Source organism: Balaenoptera borealis (genome assembly GCF_965194805.1).
Source record: "Balaenoptera borealis genome assembly, chromosome: 6".
Taxonomy (NCBI): Eukaryota; Metazoa; Chordata; class Mammalia; order Artiodactyla; family Balaenopteridae; genus Balaenoptera; species Balaenoptera borealis.
This window is the reverse complement of record NC_138863.1, coordinates 61,720,748-61,741,793: the sequence shown is the minus strand read 5'-3', so window position 1 is coordinate 61,741,793 and position 21,046 is coordinate 61,720,748. Positions and strand designations below refer to the sequence as shown.

At 34.4% G+C, this 21,046-nt stretch overlaps 1 protein-coding gene across 2 annotated transcripts in view; it reads right to left on the bottom strand.

Moving 5' to 3' along the window:
- Window positions 1-21,046, bottom strand: part of TLK1 (tousled like kinase 1) — a 154,293-nt gene that overhangs the window by 57,718 nt on the left and 75,529 nt on the right. Inside the window, exons 4-8 of one of the 2 annotated variants that reach the window (XM_082395396.1) lie at window positions 8,254-8,329; window positions 5,179-5,225; window positions 3,582-3,677; window positions 1,728-1,817; window positions 598-690 (exon numbers count right to left, since the gene is read on the bottom strand). In XM_082395396.1, the coding sequence (XP_082251522.1) occupies window positions 598-690; window positions 1,728-1,817; window positions 3,582-3,677; window positions 5,179-5,225; window positions 8,254-8,329 (402 nt within the window). The remainder of the gene's footprint in view (window positions 1-597; window positions 691-1,727; window positions 1,818-3,581; window positions 3,678-5,178; window positions 5,226-8,253; window positions 8,330-21,046) is intronic. The other variant, XM_082395397.1, reaches the window with a different exon arrangement.

The window sequence follows — 21,046 nt, the reverse complement described above, 5'->3', positions numbered from 1 at the left end:
TGTTGGCTAAATTAGCCGTTAAAACTACCAATGCCCAAGCCCTACGTCATATCAATTTAATCAGAAACCCTCAGGGTGGAGTTTAAGCATCAGTACTTTTATAAAGTGCCTTCCACACTTTCCATCCAATGATTCTAATGAGCAGCTAGGGGTGAGAACCACTGTTTTACCCCTTACTCACCTATTAGGCATACTTTTTGATGTGTCTTTTTATAAAGTTTCCATTAAAAATCTCACAAAATTGCAGTAGTTACTTCCTCTAGTATAGTGTCAAATGGCAGTCAGGTTTATAAGAAAATCAATTAACTTTAAAACTACCATGAAATGGATATCTGTCTTAGGATAGTTGATCAAGTAAAAATAAATTTTATAAACTTCTATTTCTCAAACTGTTTCTCAATTCACATTTAAAGAGCTAATAAAATAGTTTTTATCATTTAATAGTTGATACTTTCAATTATGTACTTACACTAAAAGAAAAGGCTTATTTTTTTTCCAGTAATAGAGTTTTTTTTACAATATAAGTATCTTCTCACCAGTGTTACTACTACCAAATAATTTACTCAAATTCTTCCCGCTCCATGACTTCTTACTTACCCTGAGCAAGTCATCTATACGACCTTCCTTTTTTTCCAGGTCCTGGTTTTTATTACTTTCTAATGCTGCTAATTTCAGCATTGTAAGGTCAGTCTAAACGAAAGAAAGCTATTTTATTACCCCATTATATATATATCACTGCATGCAAACATAAAATTAGATTTTACTCTGATTCTAAAGAGCAAAGAAAATATTGGAGTTTGTGTGTGTATGTAAAAAGTATCACAAGAAGTCTTACTGCAGTTTTAAGTTTTAATATCTTCAGAAGCATAAGTGCTATAAACTTAAAAAGAAAAATTTTAAAGGTTAATTATTTAAATTTTTAGAATATTGATATGTCCTTCATTAAAATTCAATATAAACACTGCTTTGTGCTGTCAACTCTAGCTGACTTTTGAATATGGCAAAAACTTTCACAAGCTGTTTGCTGACTGAAAGCAATGTACTTATAAATCCTGGCCTAAAGATCATCCAAAGAAAGAAGTTTTGATGCACGCGCAACAGTTTGGACATGACCTGAAAGAAGAAGTATAATGGCAATAAACTGCACAACTAAGGTGGCAAGCAAGAAGATCTACTTTTTCAATCCTTAATCTCAGACAGTCATCCAAAAACTGCCACATGTATGAAATTAAAATGAAAACCTTAGTACTCAAAATTCATAAAACTAAATAACTGTAAAAGATATCTGATTAATTTTCAAATGATTTTTAAGTGTGTAGCATATATGAATATACAAAAATACAGACACATGGAACAAACTGCTTTAATGTCCACTTATAACAAATATAACACTTTCATGAAGATATCGATTATATGTACTTGGATGTTAAGTTCAAAAAGAATCAGTAAACAGAATTGACATGTTATGGTTGTTCTGTTTATTTATTTTGCTTAAAATATATATTTAACCAGTGTGTAACAAAGGACAAGCTGATAGTAAATTGGGTGTTTCAATTTCTCACCCCCTACAAACTGTTTTTTTTTGTTTGTTTAGTAATTAGCTTTCCTGATGCAGAATTTTACTTTATGACTATGTCTAAAACAAAGAGAAGACATCTTAATTGTGTGTACAAAGTTGGTCACCGGTTTCTCAGAAGTCATACAAAGAAATTTTAATTACCATTTACCTGAGTAATTTTAAAGGATAACTGCTTTGGTTGTACAATAGGGTGGTCCCCAAAAACTAATGCAGTAGGAGAAGGGCTATTCGGTCGAACCTTAAAAAAAAAATATTAAAAATTTTACATTAGCAAGAAAAAAAATAGGCTTTTGCTTAGCAACAACTAAAAATTTCTTAAGTTTTTATCAGGATAATAATTCAAAACATAATTGGGGACTTCCCTGGTGGCACAGTGGTTAAGAATCCGCCTGCCAATGCAGGGGGCAGGGGTTCGAGCCCTGGTCCGGGAAGATCCCACATGCCGCAGAGCAACTAAGTCTGTGCGCCACAACTACTGAGCCTGCGAGCCACAACTACTGAGCCTGCGAGCCACAACTACTGAGCCCATGTGCCACAGCTACTGAAGCCCGTGCGCCTAGAGCTCGTGCTCCACAACAAGAGAAGCCACCGCAATGAGAAGCCTGCGCACTACAACAAAGAATAGCCCCCGCTCACCGCAACTAGAGAAAGCCCACACACAGCAACGAAGACCTAATGCAGCCAAAAATAAATAAATAAATTTATTTAAAAAAAATAAAAAATAAAGAATTAAAAAAAACATAATTGAACTTAAAAAATTTTTAATCACCATTTATTCAATAAGCATTCATTAAGTACCTCCCTCTTATAAAGCCCAATAAAAGAGACAACCAGCCATATATGCCCTGCCCTCAAGGAACTTAACAATCTGGTGCCATAAAAGCAAATTTAATGCTTTCAATCTGTTAACTAAAACAAGGCCAAATACATTATTTTAAAACAAAAATATTAAACAGATTATGATGGTTCAAAAAGTAAAACTGTAAAGACCTTAATACAGAACTCTTTTAGTAGTGGGTACAATAATGCATGCCCATATGTAGTATAATATCAATTTACTGATAAGTTTCATGGTTTATCTAGTCACTAGTTTTAAAATACATTCACTGAAAGCAACAGATTACATCATGCACCAATGCTATCACTACAACTCAAAGTTATTTTTGAGTCTTATGCTTTACTTAGTATATGGCAATATGATGTGCCCCAAGGTACAAAATGAATAAGACATTAAGAAATATATGTCTACAGACAGAACTAGAAAGGGACACTGAAAGTAAAAACAGGGTATCTGAATAAATAAGAGATACTCTGATTTTTAAAAATTTTTAATTCATCTTTAAATTACTGAAAGCCAACATTGTTTTTCTGGTTAGACAATGAACTTTCACATAATGAAAGTAAAAAAAGTAGAATAAAATCCAATATGTAGAAAAATGCATATAAAAGAACTAGGTCTTTAAAATGTTAGAAACAAACCAAAAAGTTATAAGAGAATTTTCAGGTCCAAGATCCTTCTCCTATGCCAAACTACATTATCCGAGGCTGATGGCTGCCTACTCTATTTCAGGATTCCCAGAAAGGAATTTATTATGCTACCATTTTAGTGGTTAAGAAATTTAATTGTTAAGATCCCTGACCAGGGATCGAACCCGGGCCCTGGCAGTGAAAGTGCCGAGTCCTAACCACTGGACAGCCAGGGAGTTCCTGATCCCATCATTCTTTTATAGAAACATTACTTCTTTGGGGAACAAATTCCCCCAAAGCGAAGAACACGTCTTATAATTAATTCAGGAAATCTTTAACTTAAGAATCTTACTTTCAGAAATAAAGTTCTAATAGCATCAAATCATTAAAAAGAATTCAACTCACCTCACAGAATGATTTTTTTAAAGATAAACGCTAATATATGTAAAAGGTCTCAATAAAGACAAATTATAAAAGTTATTCATTCAGTACACATAAACTCTGAGACACAAAGACTACATATGTAAAAACTTACAGATGAGGAAGGAGTGGAATGTGAATGTGAATTCTGAGGAGAACGGATTGCAGGAGGTATGCCTCTTACTGGACTTGAGCCATTTCCACCTTGGTACTGAGGGAGAAAGGAAACATCACTATTTATTAACACAGGTTTAGACAAATATTATTTTAGATATGCCATTATGAATTAATTTAAGTATATCTTATTATTATTTTTGTGGCAGACTCAAAGACAAATTCCCCCAAAGCAAAGAACAAGTCTTATTTTTCCTTCAAATTTTAGCACAGTTCCCTTGTTTGTTAAACCAGTATGATCCCTAATCCCAAGAAACTTTAACATGTTTACATGTAGATGTTAGTGAACATAATCAACTATCTTAAAACAGAGCTGTCAGTCCCAAGATCTGTTAAGTATCCAAATGTTCATAGCACTATAAAAGAACTATACAAACCAAGTCCCTTCTTTTTAACAGCACAAAGTCTAATAAAAATCAATCCTTTCTTACATGCATAACATGCATTATAGTGCATGACTTAACTGCATATGAAGAGAAGCCAACCTAATCTGTTCCATAGCTTTCTCAAGTCTCATGTTTCTGAACCAAGAATGGAAGGAGAAAACAATTTGCTGCTAATGGCTTCATCTCAGGGTACAGGTATGAACAGCAGAGATGGGAACTTCCTAGTGTGTTCATTAAACAGCTTCCTGCAACCTAGGAGCTTTGTCTGAATTTCTTATCTATAGTGCCTAGCGTAACACTCAGCACACAGTAGGCATCCAAGATGCTTGAGATTTGTTTATTTGATCCTACCTTTGGCAAAGATTTTTAATGATATTAACACTAAGGGACTGACATCAACTAAAGAGCATTAGGTGTATCTTATAGTCTGCAACAGTTTTAGCTTAGACACTGTAAACTCAAGAAAGAAAAACAATGGAGAATAAAAAATATATATATATTTTAAACACAGCCCTTCTCCTAATCAGCAAATTCTGCTCTCTCTCAAGGAAATATAAATATTTTTCAACTGAGTAGATGTTTGTTTTAATAATCACATTAATATTTTATAATGAAAACTGGTAGGCATAAGTGTTTCTGTGTAGAAGAAAGGAAACATTCCAGACTAAGTAAGAATTTAAATTTACCACTGTTTATTATTTTCAGGGACTCTTAGATTCACATCTCCATCATTATTTAATCTCTATCCACAGGGCTCAACTGTTGCTGTGGTACTGACAGCAGAAAGAATTCTAGAGGCTGGGAGACTTAAAGCTACTCTTTGCTCTTCCATTTAGAATTTGCCTTTACGTAGGCTACTTTATATCTCTGGCTCTCAGTTTCCTCATCTGTAAAATAGGAATACTAATAACACCTGCTTTGACTATCTCCTGGATATAAGCAAATACAGGAGAAAGTACTTTGAAAATTATGATGTGCCATACCAAAGTAAAAGTAAAGTTTAATATTCCTAGGAAGTCAGGACATCACATAGTAGTGAAGTTCTGCTCTAATTAAGTAGATAATCAAAAATTGACTTTGTGCTTCAAACAAATTATTTCAGCCCATAGCAAAATTATATTAAGAACTGAAGATATTTCTCAATGAACTTACTTCAAAATAGTCGCTAATTTTGTGGCCACGTCCCCCAATACTTTTTCCTAAAATACAGAAGTAAAAAATTTTATAGATTTAAAGTCAGTCATGACTATCTACCACATACTATATCAGAAAGAGAATGTGCCAAACTTAATTTCCCTAATACATACAAAAATAATCTATTTAATAAAAAGAATATATTTTAGTTGGGTAGTGATGGGCATCAAAAGAATATTAAGAGCCCTCAGAGGGTCAGATGCCAACTTCAGAATTCCAAAAATCAAACGATATTTCAATAGATACATGTCAATTTTTAAAAGTCCTGATTATGGGAGAATCAAATAAATAAATCATATTAAAAGATCTCTGCTTTTAAAACTATTCTATTCAGATTGCTTAATGGCTAATAATTTCATAAAAACATGTCAATTGATAAGAAAAAGACAAGTGGCAGCTGTATAACTGACAAACCAATTCATACCTGTAAATAATGAATAAAAAAGCTTGGTCAACACAAACCATAACAAACTGACAATAACATGCTTTAATATGAATGCTATTTTGTAAAATGTTTTGATTTTCTAAAAAGTATTTCCAAATTAATAGGATTTTTAAAAAAATAAACTAGATTTTAAATATTGTCCTTATATGACCATATTGATAGTGATCCAAATTATTACAGATCACAGTTCTTTAATTAAAATTTTGCTCTAAAATGGACTTTTCAAAAAAAAAAAAACAACAAATAACAAAGAAACAAAATGGACTTTTCATTAGTTTTATAAATATTGAAGTAAGAAGTTGCTAAGAAATATGGCGTTTTGGATGGGAGGCATCCATCCTTCACTGGAATTATACTGAATAATTTCTTCAAGCTACAAAAGAAAAACTAATGATAGCATGGAGTCAAAAGCTTTGGATAATATAAACATATACATTTATCAATTCAATACTGACTTATATACATTCATTCACATATTTTATTCAACAAATATTTCTTGAGTGGTTACTATGTGCCAGGCATTACTGAGATGAACAAACAATACATTTAAAAGTTCAACAACCTCAAATTCCTTCTTGGAACAAAGTAGGGGGAAATTTTTTAAAAACTACTAAGTAATCAGGACTATAAATACTACCCAGAAATTTTGAACACGAGTTTTGTACAGATTTATTCAGAGGTCAGGGAGCACTATAAAAGTTCTATACCAAAGAACTTCCCTTCTGCCTGTAACAACTTTCCTGCAGATTCTGAAGAGGTGCTATTTTTTAAATGAAGACAGAGACATTTTTTGGTTGCCTACCCAGAAACTATTTCCCCAATTTTTTTTCCCTAACTGAATCCAAATTTTATTCTGTTAACATTCCCTCCCCTACATAGCACATGTAAGTAACTTCAGGGGAGGCTGAGTCCTATCTGGCCTCTGTTCCTAGTTCCCCTTCCTTCCTTCGGATTAGAAATGCAATTTTGTTCAGGTATCATGCCTTCTCCACACAACCTGTACTTCTAAATGGAACTTTACCCCATTTTCATTTTCAGAGATGGGCCTGATTTTTTTAAAAAATATTTATTTATTTATTTATTTGGTTGCGCCGGGTCTTAGTTGCAGCAGGCGGACTCCTTAGTTGTGGCATGCAAACTCTTGTTGCAGCATGAGTGTGGGACTTAGTTCCTTGACCAGGGATCGAACCCGGGCCCCCTGCATTGCGAGCATGGAGTCTTAACAACTGCGCCCCCAGGGAAGTCCCGAGATGGGCCTCATTTTAAGGGCAATAATACCTCTCTTGGACATAACTGGTTTTGGAATAGACACATGACCCTATTCTGGCCAAGAAGATGACAGGAAAGGTTCGCTATGGCCTTAAAGAAGCCTACATCAAAGAAACAGGGAAAAAAGAAAAACACACAGAAAACCAGCCTCTCTCTAAAGCAAATACAAGTGTGGAAGATGAAATGAGGAAATGCAATTAAAACTGGCCACAGTCCTAAAACCATAAGAGAAAAGCAGACAATTCTGTGGATGGCAGACCACAAAGAAAAAGATGTGGCTTCTTAAAGACACAGGTTGGATCAACCAACCCAGAAGTCCCAGGCTATTTTGGGACCTGCTTTTAAAAGTGAGTTTTAAAATCTGAAGTTAAATCTATCATAACTAATATAACTAAATAAATCCAAGCCCATTAACCACAACTTGGGGAAACTACACTAAGATCAAAAAGGACCTCAGGGCAGATTGAAATACAAAGTACCACAAACTTAGAGAAAGGTGCTAGAGTGACTCAACTCCCTCCTTCCACAAAGATAGCTGTTGCAAATATATTTCTTGATGCCAGTGCCACATGTAAATACTAGTAAGCCATGGGTTCATGGCTCTAGATTTTGTGGCTCCAAAACATGTAATATATGTGTAAAATCATCATTACATATGATTTAAGAGCCCAATTTATTGTATTTAATTTTGAGAAGCCAAATTAAATGACAATACTATCTTGTCCATTATAAGAAGCTGTGTAGTCTAATGAAAGTAATTTTCTTACAGTTCATAATACAAAATGTTAAGTATGAAAGAAAGGATGAAGAACAGGTATGGAAAGAAAATGATGGCGTTTAATGAAGTACTTCAATCATTTTTATATAGTCTTTTTTTTTTTTAATAAAAGGGATGAGTAAGTTTGGGTACTTGTCTCAAAGTGAGATATAAAGTTCTTATTCAAAAACGAGAAGCCATTTCAATACCATAATTCATATAAAGAGAGAAAAAAGAAAGGTGATAAAGGCAATGCTTGTCAGGTTTGGACATGACACTTTTCTTTCTAATTCTCAAATTAAAAAAATAAGGGAAATGTCAAAAGCCTAAAAACAGTAACCATAAACAAACTACCTGTGGTACAAAAAGATTCTAATTTCATAAAATTATTATTTCTTACACAAAGTACATTCTTAAACTATTATTAATGCAGAAATTACATGGTATCTATAGAAATCACAAAAACACACTACTTTTTAAAAAAATTATTAATTGATTAAAAACCAGAATAATTAATTGTAAATGCCTCTTCGGCTCTGAAGGAAGATTTTGCTTCGCTTACCCTGACTACTTTCATTCTGATTTTCTGCTTTTCTCTTTCTTCCTCTGGATGATTCCGATTGTTTCTTCTCTGGTGTCTACAGAAAGCAAGTTAACAGAACTTTAAATTATAGTTTTAACGGACAAAATTTTACAATCACTATAAATGTCATTTTTATTTTCGAGGTAAAAAATTTTGCTCAATAGCGTTCATGCAATGTAAACATGTAATTACTTACATACAATTTATTTAAAAGATAAAATTTTCTATTGTGTAAATTTTTAAAATTTGAAGTGTAGGAGACCTGGTACACATTACCTGAAATTTACATTTACAGAATTTGACTTGAGGTGGATGAGAAATCTGAGAGTAATCAGCTTTTAAAAGATGCCCTTCAAATTCTTAACTGGATAGGGCAAAAAAAAAAAAAAAAAAAACCCCACAAAATAACAACAAAACACCGTATGTTTTTCCCATTAGTTTTCTACTATTCATATATATTCTACAGAAGTAAAATAAACTTGGACTAGAAAAAAAGAGCAGAACACAAACCTTAATATATACAATCCCTACTAAAAAGAACCATTCACCTAAATGCCTAAAAATTATTATCCAACAACAATCAAAGCAAATTCATAGATTATATCCTAAATCAGGTGTCTGCAAACTATAGCCAGATGGCCAAATCTGGCTGGCCACCTGTTTTTGTAGGGCCCATAATCTAAGCATAATTTTTACATTTTTAAATGTTTGAAAAATATAAAAACCAAACAAGAATATTTCATGATATGAAAATTATAAGAAATTCAAATTTCAGTGTCCATAAATTTGGTTCTATTGGAACACAGTCACACTCATTCATTTATGTACTGTCTGTAGTTCCTTTCACACTACAGCAGCAGAGTTGAGTAGCTGTAACAGAAACTGCATGGCCCATAAAGCCTAAATACCTGGCCCTTTACAAAAAAATAGTTTGCAGAGCCCTGTCCTACGTGATGGCTTGTTCTTAAATTACAGGTTTGCTCTTTTAACTGATAGGAAGTATTTCCATCAGGCTAAAACAACAAGTAATTTTTGTGCAGTCTGACAGAATGCTGTGCTTAGTGAAAAATTAAAACCAAATGTGCACAAGGCAATGGCACAGGGCCCTCAAATTCTAGAAGCTTGGCAAGTATGTCTGGTGACAGAACAAAGGATATCTGAATGAATGAAACATCAAGGCAGCTTAAAATAAATCTCTAAAGGCAACATAGTCCTCCAACAAGGAAGGGACTTAATCCGTATTTTGATGTCTCTTGTAAGTAGTTCTGTGATTAAATAGTATGAATGACAATATACAACCTAACTCATACTGAGCATCTATGGTTCCCCAAAGTATTATCTGGGGAATTTTAAGTTCTCTCACTGACATTCTGCCAAGAAGATAACAGATTCAGAGAGGTTTAAGTGAATGTTACTAATCTCTGAATTCTTTAAAGACAGAAGTTATACTTTCTCCCCACCTCCTCCTCCCACCTCCATACCTAGCATGATAAATAACAAATATTAAATAACTTACTCAAGGTAACCAGGATTCAAATCAAATTCAATTCTGTATATTTCCAAGGCCTAAATGCTTTTTCCCCCTTCTATGTGTCATGATTATATATCCTACATCAAGAAGTAACTGACTGAATCAACCATACAAAAATACTTCAAATTTTCATTAAGTTCATAAATAAAATTCATTATGTCCAATAAACTGCCTATATGTTTTCACATCGTAAACCAGAGATCTTAAAGAAATCCACTCTAACTATACTCAGGAGACAGACTGACATACCAGCAATTTAAGGTAAATAGTTCATTAGTTTAGTTTCATACTCAAAATTACCAAACTCAGACTTAAGTGGTAACCAATCTGTTATTCTCCTTGGAATAAAAATATCACCAAATTAAAAATTCTAAGTTAACAGTTTTATAAAGAACACTATAATCTATCTTAAAACAAAGGAGGGGACCTCCCTGGTGGCGCACTGGTTAAGAATCCGCCTGCCAATGCAGGGGACACAGGTTCGATCCCTGGTCCGGGAAGATCCCACATGCTGTGGAGCAACTAAGCCCGTACACCACAACTACTGAGCCTGCGCTCAAGAGCTCACAAGCCACAACTACTGAAGCCCGCGTGCCCTAGAGCCTGCATGCTGCCAACTACCAAGCCCGTGCACCTAGAGCCTGTGCTCCACAACAAGAGAAGACCACCGAAATGAGAAGCCCGGGCACCGCAATGAAGAGTAGCCCCCACTCGCTGCAACTAGAGAAAGCCCATGCACAGCAACAAAGACCCAACGCAGCCAAAAATAAATAACATTTTTTTTAAAATTAAAAAAATTAATTTTTAAAAAATTAATTTTTTAAAAAATTAAAAAAAATAATTTTTTAAAAAATTAATTTTTAAAAAAATTAAAAACAAACGAGAACTCCCAAATAATAATTTATTCATATCCTTCCCAAATTAATCTATGTAAAAAATATAATTTAAGGTCAAGGAAATATGGTTTTTCAGAACAGTTTTAATGTTATACTAATTTTTAAGCCTGGCACAATCCTTTTGGATTTCCATCTTAAATCCTGACTAGCTTCTTTGAATAAGCAAAACAAAAAACCAAACAGAATAATAAAATTCTGAAAGCTATACTGGAAACAACATTTTCTATCTAGAAAACTAAAGAATATATAATGTTGTAAATGGTTCCATACTATTTTCTAAAGTATATTCCAAGAACACTGGATCAGGGATAGATTGAGAGGCTACATTTTAAAATGGAAGGTATAGTAGGGTGGTTCAACTGGGGGTGAATAAAGTTAGATTTATTTACCACAAAGCTTCAAAGAACCATTAAAATACTAGCATTCACTGGCTATCTCCAAAAGGGGGATGGGATGCAAAGATACAGCATATGTGGCAATTCTCAAACTTATTTGGGATAATGTTCATTAAATACTGGATATAGACTTCAAGATATTTAAGGTCTTTTTTATTTTCATTTTTTTAAGACATATACGGTAACTTAGTAAAAACTTTTTCTCCAAGGCAAAATTTCCCTAAACTTAAAATTTTCTGGAATGGGGAAGTGAGAGTCTTTTGGGGGAAATGTCATTTTGTTTAGAACAAACTAACAAACCCCCCAAATGCATAATGATTACAGTGAAGGAAAAAAGGCAACAGGCTTCCCTCTTTTAAACCAGAGAAGAATTTGAGGAAGGAAGATGAAGAGAAAAAGGAGGATGAAGGAAAAAAAGGATGACAGGACTAAAATTAATTTTAAGACTGTAATCTAACACTAATGTGAGTAAGAAGTTGGAAATAGCTAATAAAAAACTGAAAAGTTGAACAAAGCAATAGATGAGAAAGGGAAACCTAGATATACCGAATTTGCCTATAAAGTAAATGTAGGCATTATAAACACACCATTTTGCCTTCCTATGAACTTGAATCTTTTTTCACCCACATCCTAGTATGACTACCTCATGCTGACCTTTGACTTCATTCTCATCTCATAGATTATTTTAGGGCTGTTCTGTCAGCCCCAATGGACCATAATTTCCTCAGAAGAAAGTACCATGAGTCTCTGAAAAAACACAGACTAAGAATCCAACTCTGGGTCCACTATTTACTATAACTTTCAGTATGTTACTTAACCCAAGACTCAATTTTCGCATCAATTTTAAAGGTGATAATATGGCCTATAAATATAAAAGGATTGTGGGGATTAAATGAGAAACATACCAGAAACATAAGTAGTATAGCATCTAGAACAGTGTATAGTCTATATCAGTAAGCTATTCTTATCTGAATGGCTATCCTTCTATTACTCCAAATAATCCGCGCACTTTTACGTTTCAAAACTTCAATCACGTGTCACTTGTTAAATAATTAGCGGCTTCTGCCCTAATAGTTTACAAATAACTTGTAGGGTTTGCAAAATAAGCAATATTTCAACTCTGATCTCAACCGTAAGCCACAGAACTTATAGTCTAGGCCCTAAGTATTACATCACTAACCCTAAGACAAATATACTTTAAACAGTTTTTTTGGCTTTGAATTTAAATAATCTGAGCAACACCTATATTAAACAAAACAAAAACTCTCAATGAAGCCTAATGCTGCCAATTCTCCTAAGACATCCTTTGTGTATGGACTTATTTGGGGATTTAAAAGCTAGAGGATTTAGGGTAGGCAGAAACTCATCAAATATTTAACCTCTAAAATGGCTCATCACTGAGAAGAAAAAGTTCAGAATACTATCTGCGACTTTCAAATTGTACTCCAGAGACACCTTAGAGGACAGAAGGTTGTGTCTCCAAAGTTACTAAAGGGAAGGAAGGAGCAGGTGGCTGAGCTAAGGCTCTAGCCACCAGAGACACATCCTGTCCCACCTCTACCCTATCCCTGGGAACACAGCATGTCTTATTTTAATATTGAGATTCTATATCAGATTTCTTCAAAGAAAGAGCTCGATGGCTTCAAAAATGTTTGAAAAACCACTGATCCTGACCAATTGATTTCCTAGAAAATCTAAGGGAGATCAACCAGGCCACTACTGTATTTCTGTAAAGTGTAAAACTTGGACATATTGAGCATTTTATATACAACATTTTCAAGCTTGTTACTGCTCTCACTAATGCTGTCATTCTTTCCTCTATTTTTTCTCAATTATTGCACTATAATTGACCACAATCGGGAAGGATTATTATGGAAGGCAAAATAATATGACTTGGCTTTAAAGTAAAGATGGAAAGCCTACAGTATTATAAAAAGTTAAAGAATTCCGACATACAGTGGAACAGTGGTTAGGAGAAAATGATGGAAGAAGAAATTGGTATTCTTTAAATCAATTCAGCTTTATAAATGCTAGTTTGTAATCATACCAAAACCTGAATGATTACTCTGATATTTAAATGTTCCAAGCTATTACTGTGAATTTATATAGCATTTTCCAGAGTTGGAAGGAAGTTCAAAAAACAAAGACAAATCTAAAGGACTCAAGAGGTGATAGTGATATACCTAATGTTCCAATTTCATTTGGAATTTAAGTCCGTGGTTATTAAACAAGGTTTTCATATCTAATCATGTGGCCTGTTGGTTTATCTTACAATAAAAATAAATCTGCCTTTCATCAATGCAAATAAGACCAAATATAAGGAAATAAGAACCTTAATGCTGTCACAGAATGAGGGAGAGAAAGCAATATGGATTGTTCCAGGAAAACAGATAACCACCTCTACAAGCCTCCAACTAGAGAGATATTTTAAATTACTGGCATAAATGCATTATAGAAAATTGTAACAGTATATGAAAAGATATTATAACATCAACAAAAGAGGAGTGGATATTAAAATTTATTCTTCACCTCTACCTTAGGTAGAGTCCATCAGCTCCAACTGAACAGAACAAAAAGAAAAGTGAGATAGCATCACCTGTAACAAAATTACTACAGTTAACAGACACCGATATATTTAATTTCTTTCTGTTAAAGGAGAAAATACTTTAAAGTAGAAAGAAAAGTTACTCTAATATTAAATAATATCTGTAACAAAATATTCAATCCTCAAACTTGTCAGAATGAATTTTTTTCTGATTGATTCATTTAGCTAAAGACTGGTTTGAAAAACACAATTCATTGGCTATTTCAATGATTCATATAGTTCTTCAGGTCTCAAATTCAAGGTCACTACACTTTGAACAAATGGCACATAAACCTTTTTGCCCGCAGCTGGTAATAACCATGTTTTATTCACATTTCTAGGCAAAACTTAAAATGTGGGAGAAATCTTTGTTATTTTAATGGCACATAACAAAACAACACTGAACTAAGACGGGAAATCTGGAGCCTTATAAAAATAATCAATGTAAAATAGATGTTCTAGTCAAGAATATCAAAGATACAAGATACTATTTCTTCCAACATTTTGCTATAAAAATTAGGTTAGAATAATGCACTGTAAGAAAACTGAAATTCTGTAGTGAAAACTTCCTTGCTGCTTTGTATCCAATTTACATTTAGATAAAACGTATCATAAAATATGTATATCCTAATTCCAGGATGATTTTGAGCTGGCATGACCTGAAATTCAGTCTTTCTCTGCCCAAGAGTCAAACTTTAATACCAACTATTATCTGTAAATGTTCGCTTGAATCTTTGACACCTAAAAGATCTATTATTTGGCTGATTTCCATATAAAAAGCATAAAAAGTTCATGTACGCAACATTTTGGGATCCTATCACCAAATAAGAGCATTTCCTTGCTGTTCAAAGTAAACCCAATCAACATATCAGCAATTTTTAGTGTAGCCTATTTTCTCCTGTATTGCCTTTATCATTTAATAATACGTAATATCCAAGATGGTAGAGAGCCAAAGAGATGAAATTAGGTAACCCTCAACTAAAATGCACGCTGCCTTACCAGTAACTAAAAGTGTGCCAGCTCACAACATTTTTAAAAGCCTGAAGGATTTTTACTCCCTCCACAAACATACAGCATCCATAACCACATCAGTAACTAAAAGAAATATAATACTTAATCTTGTTTTCAATTTTTAAAAACTACCTTACTTGCCATCCTCACAGTTGTACTTCTTAGGTTCCTATTACCTGGACCCATTTTAATTTACATTCACATATGCTTAAAAGGAGCATATTAAATCTTCGATATTGATAAAGCGCAGTTTTGTTTGCCATTTTCTTATCGTTTACATAGCATAACTATTTCTTGGCATTTTCCCTTCTCTGGCTTTCCCTTTGACTTAAGGCTTTATCTGTTAAATAGTATAAACCATAAAATTAGAATAAAGCTGGACTTCCTCCTCTGTTCATATGATCTGACAAGCAGTTTTCAAATCATACAATCAGAATAAAACAGCCATAGAGAGCAAATGCTGTGGAGGGTGGGGGGAAGCAAATTTTCAAGACAACTTAGTCTGGAAATGTTGGCATTTTGAAGAGTACCTGTAATAGTAAAATTGAGAACGTGATTTCACAGCTTTTCTCCCATTGTGACACTCATGATGAAGTAACATATCCTGTATAGTATCCCTATAGACACTGGCTGAACATGAATCCCTAGATCCTTATACAATTATGTCTTTGGAATAGACACTTTTAAGTGTAAATGTTGTGCCAGAGGATATGCACATTTAAAAATTTAAAGATATTTCCAAATTGTACCATCAAAGGTGATATTAAATCTTTACTCACACTAAAACTGTATGAGGGGCTTCCCTGGTGGCGCAGTGGTTAAGAATCCGCCTGCCACTACAGGGGACACGGGTTGGAGCCCTGGTCCGGGAAGATCCCACATGCCACGGAGCAACTAAGTCCGTGCGTCACAACCACTGAGCCTGCGCTCTAGAGCCCGTGTGCTGCAACTACTGAAGCCCACGTGCCTAGAGCCCGTGTTCTGCAACAAGCGAAGCCACCGCAGTGAGAAGCCCACACACCCCAAGGAAGAGTAGCCCCTGCTCACCGCAACAAGAGAAAAGCCCACGTGCAGCAACAAAGACCGAACGCAGCCAAAAATAAAATAAATAAAATAATTAAAAAAAAAAAAACCATTCACTTTATAGCAGTACACCATACTCAATAAATATTTGTTAATCAATAAGTATTATTTTTTTTAAAAAAACTGTATGAGAATGCCCCAAAATCCTTTAAGATGTTTACCTGATGTGGTTTTTTTTTTTAAAAAAAAGTGGGATTTCATTGTTACAGTTTTCTCTATAGCAATACTGCATTATAACCAGAAAAAAAGGGGTTGATTTTATTTTTTAAAGGAAATTGTTCTATCATTTATCTATTAGCACTGATTCTCAATGTTGACTATACTTCATAATCACAAAGCTGTTATTTAAAGCTCATGCTGGCATCCCCATTCCAAATTTAAACATCTCTGGAGGGAGACCAAAGGAATCCATATTTTTTACAAGCTCCAAAACTAATGCTGATATATCATCAGGATTAGCAATATAGCCAATCTAATATATAATAATATAGCATGTATTTCCTGCACATTCCACTCTAGAGAATCCCTAAAATTAGTAAGTTATTCTATATATAACCTTCCATTAAGAACTGCAGACCAAAATTGTGACATATAACAGAAAATTCATTAGGATAGAAGTCCAGTGCACTGTCATGGTTACTCAGTTATTTAAGAAAATGAGAATTAATCTTAAAGAAAATTAGTAAAATACTCACTATGTTCTGCTGATATAAAAATACACCTAATATTTTTAAAACTCTACTATAGTACAAGCATACCTCATTTTATAGCGCTTCATAGATACTGCATTCTTTTACAAATTGAAGGTCTGTGGCAACCTTGATCTAGCAAGTCTTTTGGCACCATTTTTCCAGTAGCATTTGCTTACTTCCTCTCTCTGTATCACATTTTAGTGATTCTTGCAATATTTCAAACTTCTTCATTATTATATTTATTATGGTGATCTGTGATCCATGATCTTTGACGTTACTACTGTAATTGTGTTGCAGCGCCACAAACTGTGACCATATGACAGTGATCTTAATAAATGTTGTGTGTGTTCTGACTGCTCCACTGACCAGCCATTCTCGCCCTCTCCTCGTGCCTCCCTATTCCCTGAGATACCACAATATTGAAATTAGGCCAACTAAAACTCTACAATGGCCTCTAAGTGTTCAAGTGAAAGGAAGAGTTGCACATCTCTCACTTTCAATCAAAAGCTAGAAATGATTAAGCCTAGTGAGGAAGGCATGCTGAAAGCTGAGACAGGCCAAAAGCTAGGCCTCTTGGGCCAAACAGTTAGCCAAGTTGTGAATACAAAGGAAATGTTCTTGAAGGAAATTAAAAGTACTACTACAGTGAACACACAAATTATAAGAAAGTGAAACACCGTTATTGGGGATGTGGAGAAAGTTTGAGTGGTCTGGATAGAAGATAAAACCAGCCACAACATCCCCTTAAGCCAAAGACTAATCCAGAGCAATTCTATGAAGGCTGAGAGAGGTGAGGAAGCATAGAAGAAAAGTATGAAGAAGCAGAGGTTGGTTCATGAGGTTTAAGGAAAGAAGCCATCTCCTTAACATGAACGTACAAGGTGAAGCAGCAAGTGCTGATATAGAAGCTGCAATGAGTTATCCAGGAGATCTAGCTGAGATAATTATTGAAGGTGGCTACACTAAACAACAGGTTTTCAATGTAGACAAAACAACCTTCTCTTGGAAGAAGATGGCACCTAGGACTTTCATAGCTAGAGAAGTCAACGCCTGGCTTCAATGCTTCAAAGGATAGGTCGACTCACTTGTTAGGGGCTTATGCAGTTGGTGAGTTGAAGTTGAAGCCAATGTTCATTTACCATTCTGAAAATCCTAGGGCCCTTAAGAATTATGTTAAATCTACTCTGCCTGTGCTCTATAAATGGACAACAAAACCTGGATGACAGCACATCTGTTTACAACATAGTTTACTGAATATTTTAAGGCTACTGTTGAGTCCACTGCTCAGAAAGCAAAGAGATTCCTTTCAAAATATTACTGGTCATTGACAATGCACCTGGTCACCCAAGAGCTCTGATGGAGATGTACAAGATTAATGTTGTTTTCATGCCTGCTAACACAACATCCATTCTACAGCCCATAGGTCAAGGAGTAATTCTGACTTAAAAGTTTTATTATTTAAGAAATACATTTCGTAAGGCTATAGCCATAGTAATTCCTTTGATATAATTCCTTTGATAGATTTGGGCAAAGTAAACTGAAAACCTGGAAAGGATTCACCATTTTAGATGCCATTAAGAACACCTGTGATCCATGGGAAGAGGTCAAAATAGCAATACTAACAGGAATGCGGAAGAAGTCAATTCCAACCCTCATGGACGACTTGGAGGGGTTCAAGACTTTAGTGGAGGAAGTAACTGCAGGTGTGGTGGAAATAGCAAGAAAACTAAAATTAGAAGTGGAGCCTGAAGATGTGACTGAATTGGGGCACTCTCATGATAAAACTTTAATGGATGAGTTGCTTCTTATGGATGAGCAAAGAAAGTGGTTTCTTGAGATGGAATCTACTCCTGGTGAAGATGCTGTGAAGATTGTTGAAATGACAACAAAGGATTTAGAATATTACATAAACTTAGTTTATAAAACAGCAGCAGGGACTGAGAGGACTGACTCCACTTTTGAAGGAAGTTCTACCATGGGGAAATGCTACCAAACAGCGTTGCTGCTACAGAGAAGTTGTTGGTGAAAGGAAGAGTCAATGTGCAGACATCACTGTTGTTTTATTTTTAAAACGGCCACAGCCTCCCTAACCTTCAGCAACCACCACCCTGATCAGTCAGCAGCCGTCAACAATGAAGCAAGACCCTCCACCAGCAAAAAGATAATAACTTGCTGAAGGCTCAGAAGATGGTTAACATTTTTTTCAGCAATATAATATATATATATTTTTTTCAGTAGAAAGGAAAGGTGCTTTAATCAGAAAAGCTGGCAATCTGGGAAGAAGGTGGACTCATGTCCCAAGAGTAACTCTGAAGATTTCTTGCTCAGCCATGACAGTTTTTAAAGGGAAAGGGGGGTAAGCAATATAATATTTTTAAATTAAATCAGGTACATTGTTTTTTCAGATATAATGCTACTGCACACTTAGACTACAGTATAGTGTAAACATAATGTTCATATGCACTGTGAAACCAAAAAACTCATGTAACTCACTTTATTTCGATATTGCTTTGTTATGGTGGTATGGAACTAAACCTGTAATATCTCTAAGGTACACCTGTATAAGATACTGAAACCAAATTGCTCAGTAATGTCAACTTGTGCTGAATGTACTTAAGTCTAAAAGCATATTTACCAGAAAAAACATCTGTGAAGTGCTGCCAGTCCAGGCATATATTGGATTGGCAAATTTTATAAATCATCTTAAATCTAAATATTTCCAAAAAAGAATACCACTTTTTTCAACAGACTAACTAGGGTCATTTATCTAACTAATAAGTTAGATACTACATTAGTTATACAGAAAGAGTATAGAACAATAGTTGAGAACATCACTTTGAAATAAGACAGACACTTTAAAATTAGAACTTTGACTATTAACTTACTATCTGTGGGCAAATTAACCTCTCTGGACTTCTGTTTTCATACCCAGAGATATGAAACTTATAGAGCTGTAATCTAGCTCCACAGGTAACATGCTACAACTTTATTTTCCCTCCTTCATTAATGGGGTGGTTCCCAACCAGAGGAGATCTGCCTCTACCCCCCCGAGGATACAGAGCAATATCTGGAGACATTTTTGGTTGCCACAACTTAGGGGTGGGGGGATGGGCTACAGATATCTAATGCATCATGCAGAGATGCTGGTAAGCACCCTACATTACACATGACAACTCCCTCCCCACCCCGAGAATTATCTGGCCCCAGATGCCAATAATGTTAAGGTTGAGGAAGCTTGCTTTGATGAATACATAAGAATCACATGTAGCTGACACAAAAACTGCCTTATACTACAACTAAAGTACATTATTAAATTTATTTATTCAACAAATATTTACTGAGCATCTACTACGGTTAAGTGCTATACCAGGGTCCACTTTAAAGTATATCTTCATTCTTAAAATGACATGGCATGTTCCTCTTCGAATCTTGTTTTCAACAGTCAGCTTAGAACTTTCTTGCTCTAAAAACCACCCACCCACACTAAATGTACTTTTAAAAAGGGAAACATTTAACAGCTGTTTGTTTGCTCTCTAAATAAATGGCCTACAGAATCAATATTTCAAGATTTATTGATTTATAAGAAATCAAAAATTATCTAGACAGAGTATTATCAGAGTTTCCAAGAAGGGAGCCTAAGTGCTTTTATTTTGAAAAGGTGATTCTGACACACATAGTCCTCCACCTTTATGGAAACAGGGGCAGAGTCAGCCAGTATCAGGCCATTTGATTTACAGTATTTTTCCTTCCAGAAGACTAAGGATGTATATATTCAACCAGGATAGACCTACTTCCTTTGCTGTGAACTCTGTCATATAACACATTTTAGAGTTAGACACTCCATAACTCTAGCTGAATATACTTCCTGTAAGAGCTCGTCCTTTAGGGACTGCCTCGGCCCTTCACTGCAGGGGGCTCGGGTTCGATCAACAACAACAAAAAAGAGTGTGTCCTTTAATGTTTAGTGGCAGAATTAAATAGTTTTCTCTTTTTAAATAAAAGGAAAATTTACAAGTTAATTCCAGGTATTTCACAGGAACTATAATTTCTAAGTTTGATTATTAGCCTTAACAGAGAGAGAAAAAAACAAATTTATTTCCTTACTGAGAAAATGTCTTTATTGCTGTTACAAAATCTTACTAACCTCACCTAATAATACAGTAAGAATAAGTCAGTGAGAAAATACTACCAAAATGAAGATAAGTAAAGGAGAAGACAGAGGAACCAATCAAACAGAACACCACAAAGGGCATTTATCAGGCTAAAACATTTCAGAAAATAATGTAGGTTACAGGACACAAAGAATATTTCTTAAAATTGATGAGGGCAGTAAACTAGGTATCTAACAATCTTTAGAAGCTGAACAGATTTAAACAGAATAAAGTCAAAAACAAGGTAATTCATTTAGGGGGAAATAGGCATAAAAATGTTAACTTTCAGCGACTCTTAACTATACATCACTAAATTCATTTTGCAAGTTTTCTTTCTTATTGGGTGCTCAGACTAAGACATTAAAGAAAAGATTTGTCCAGGTTATAACACATATATACATATACATATATTTTACATATATATATATA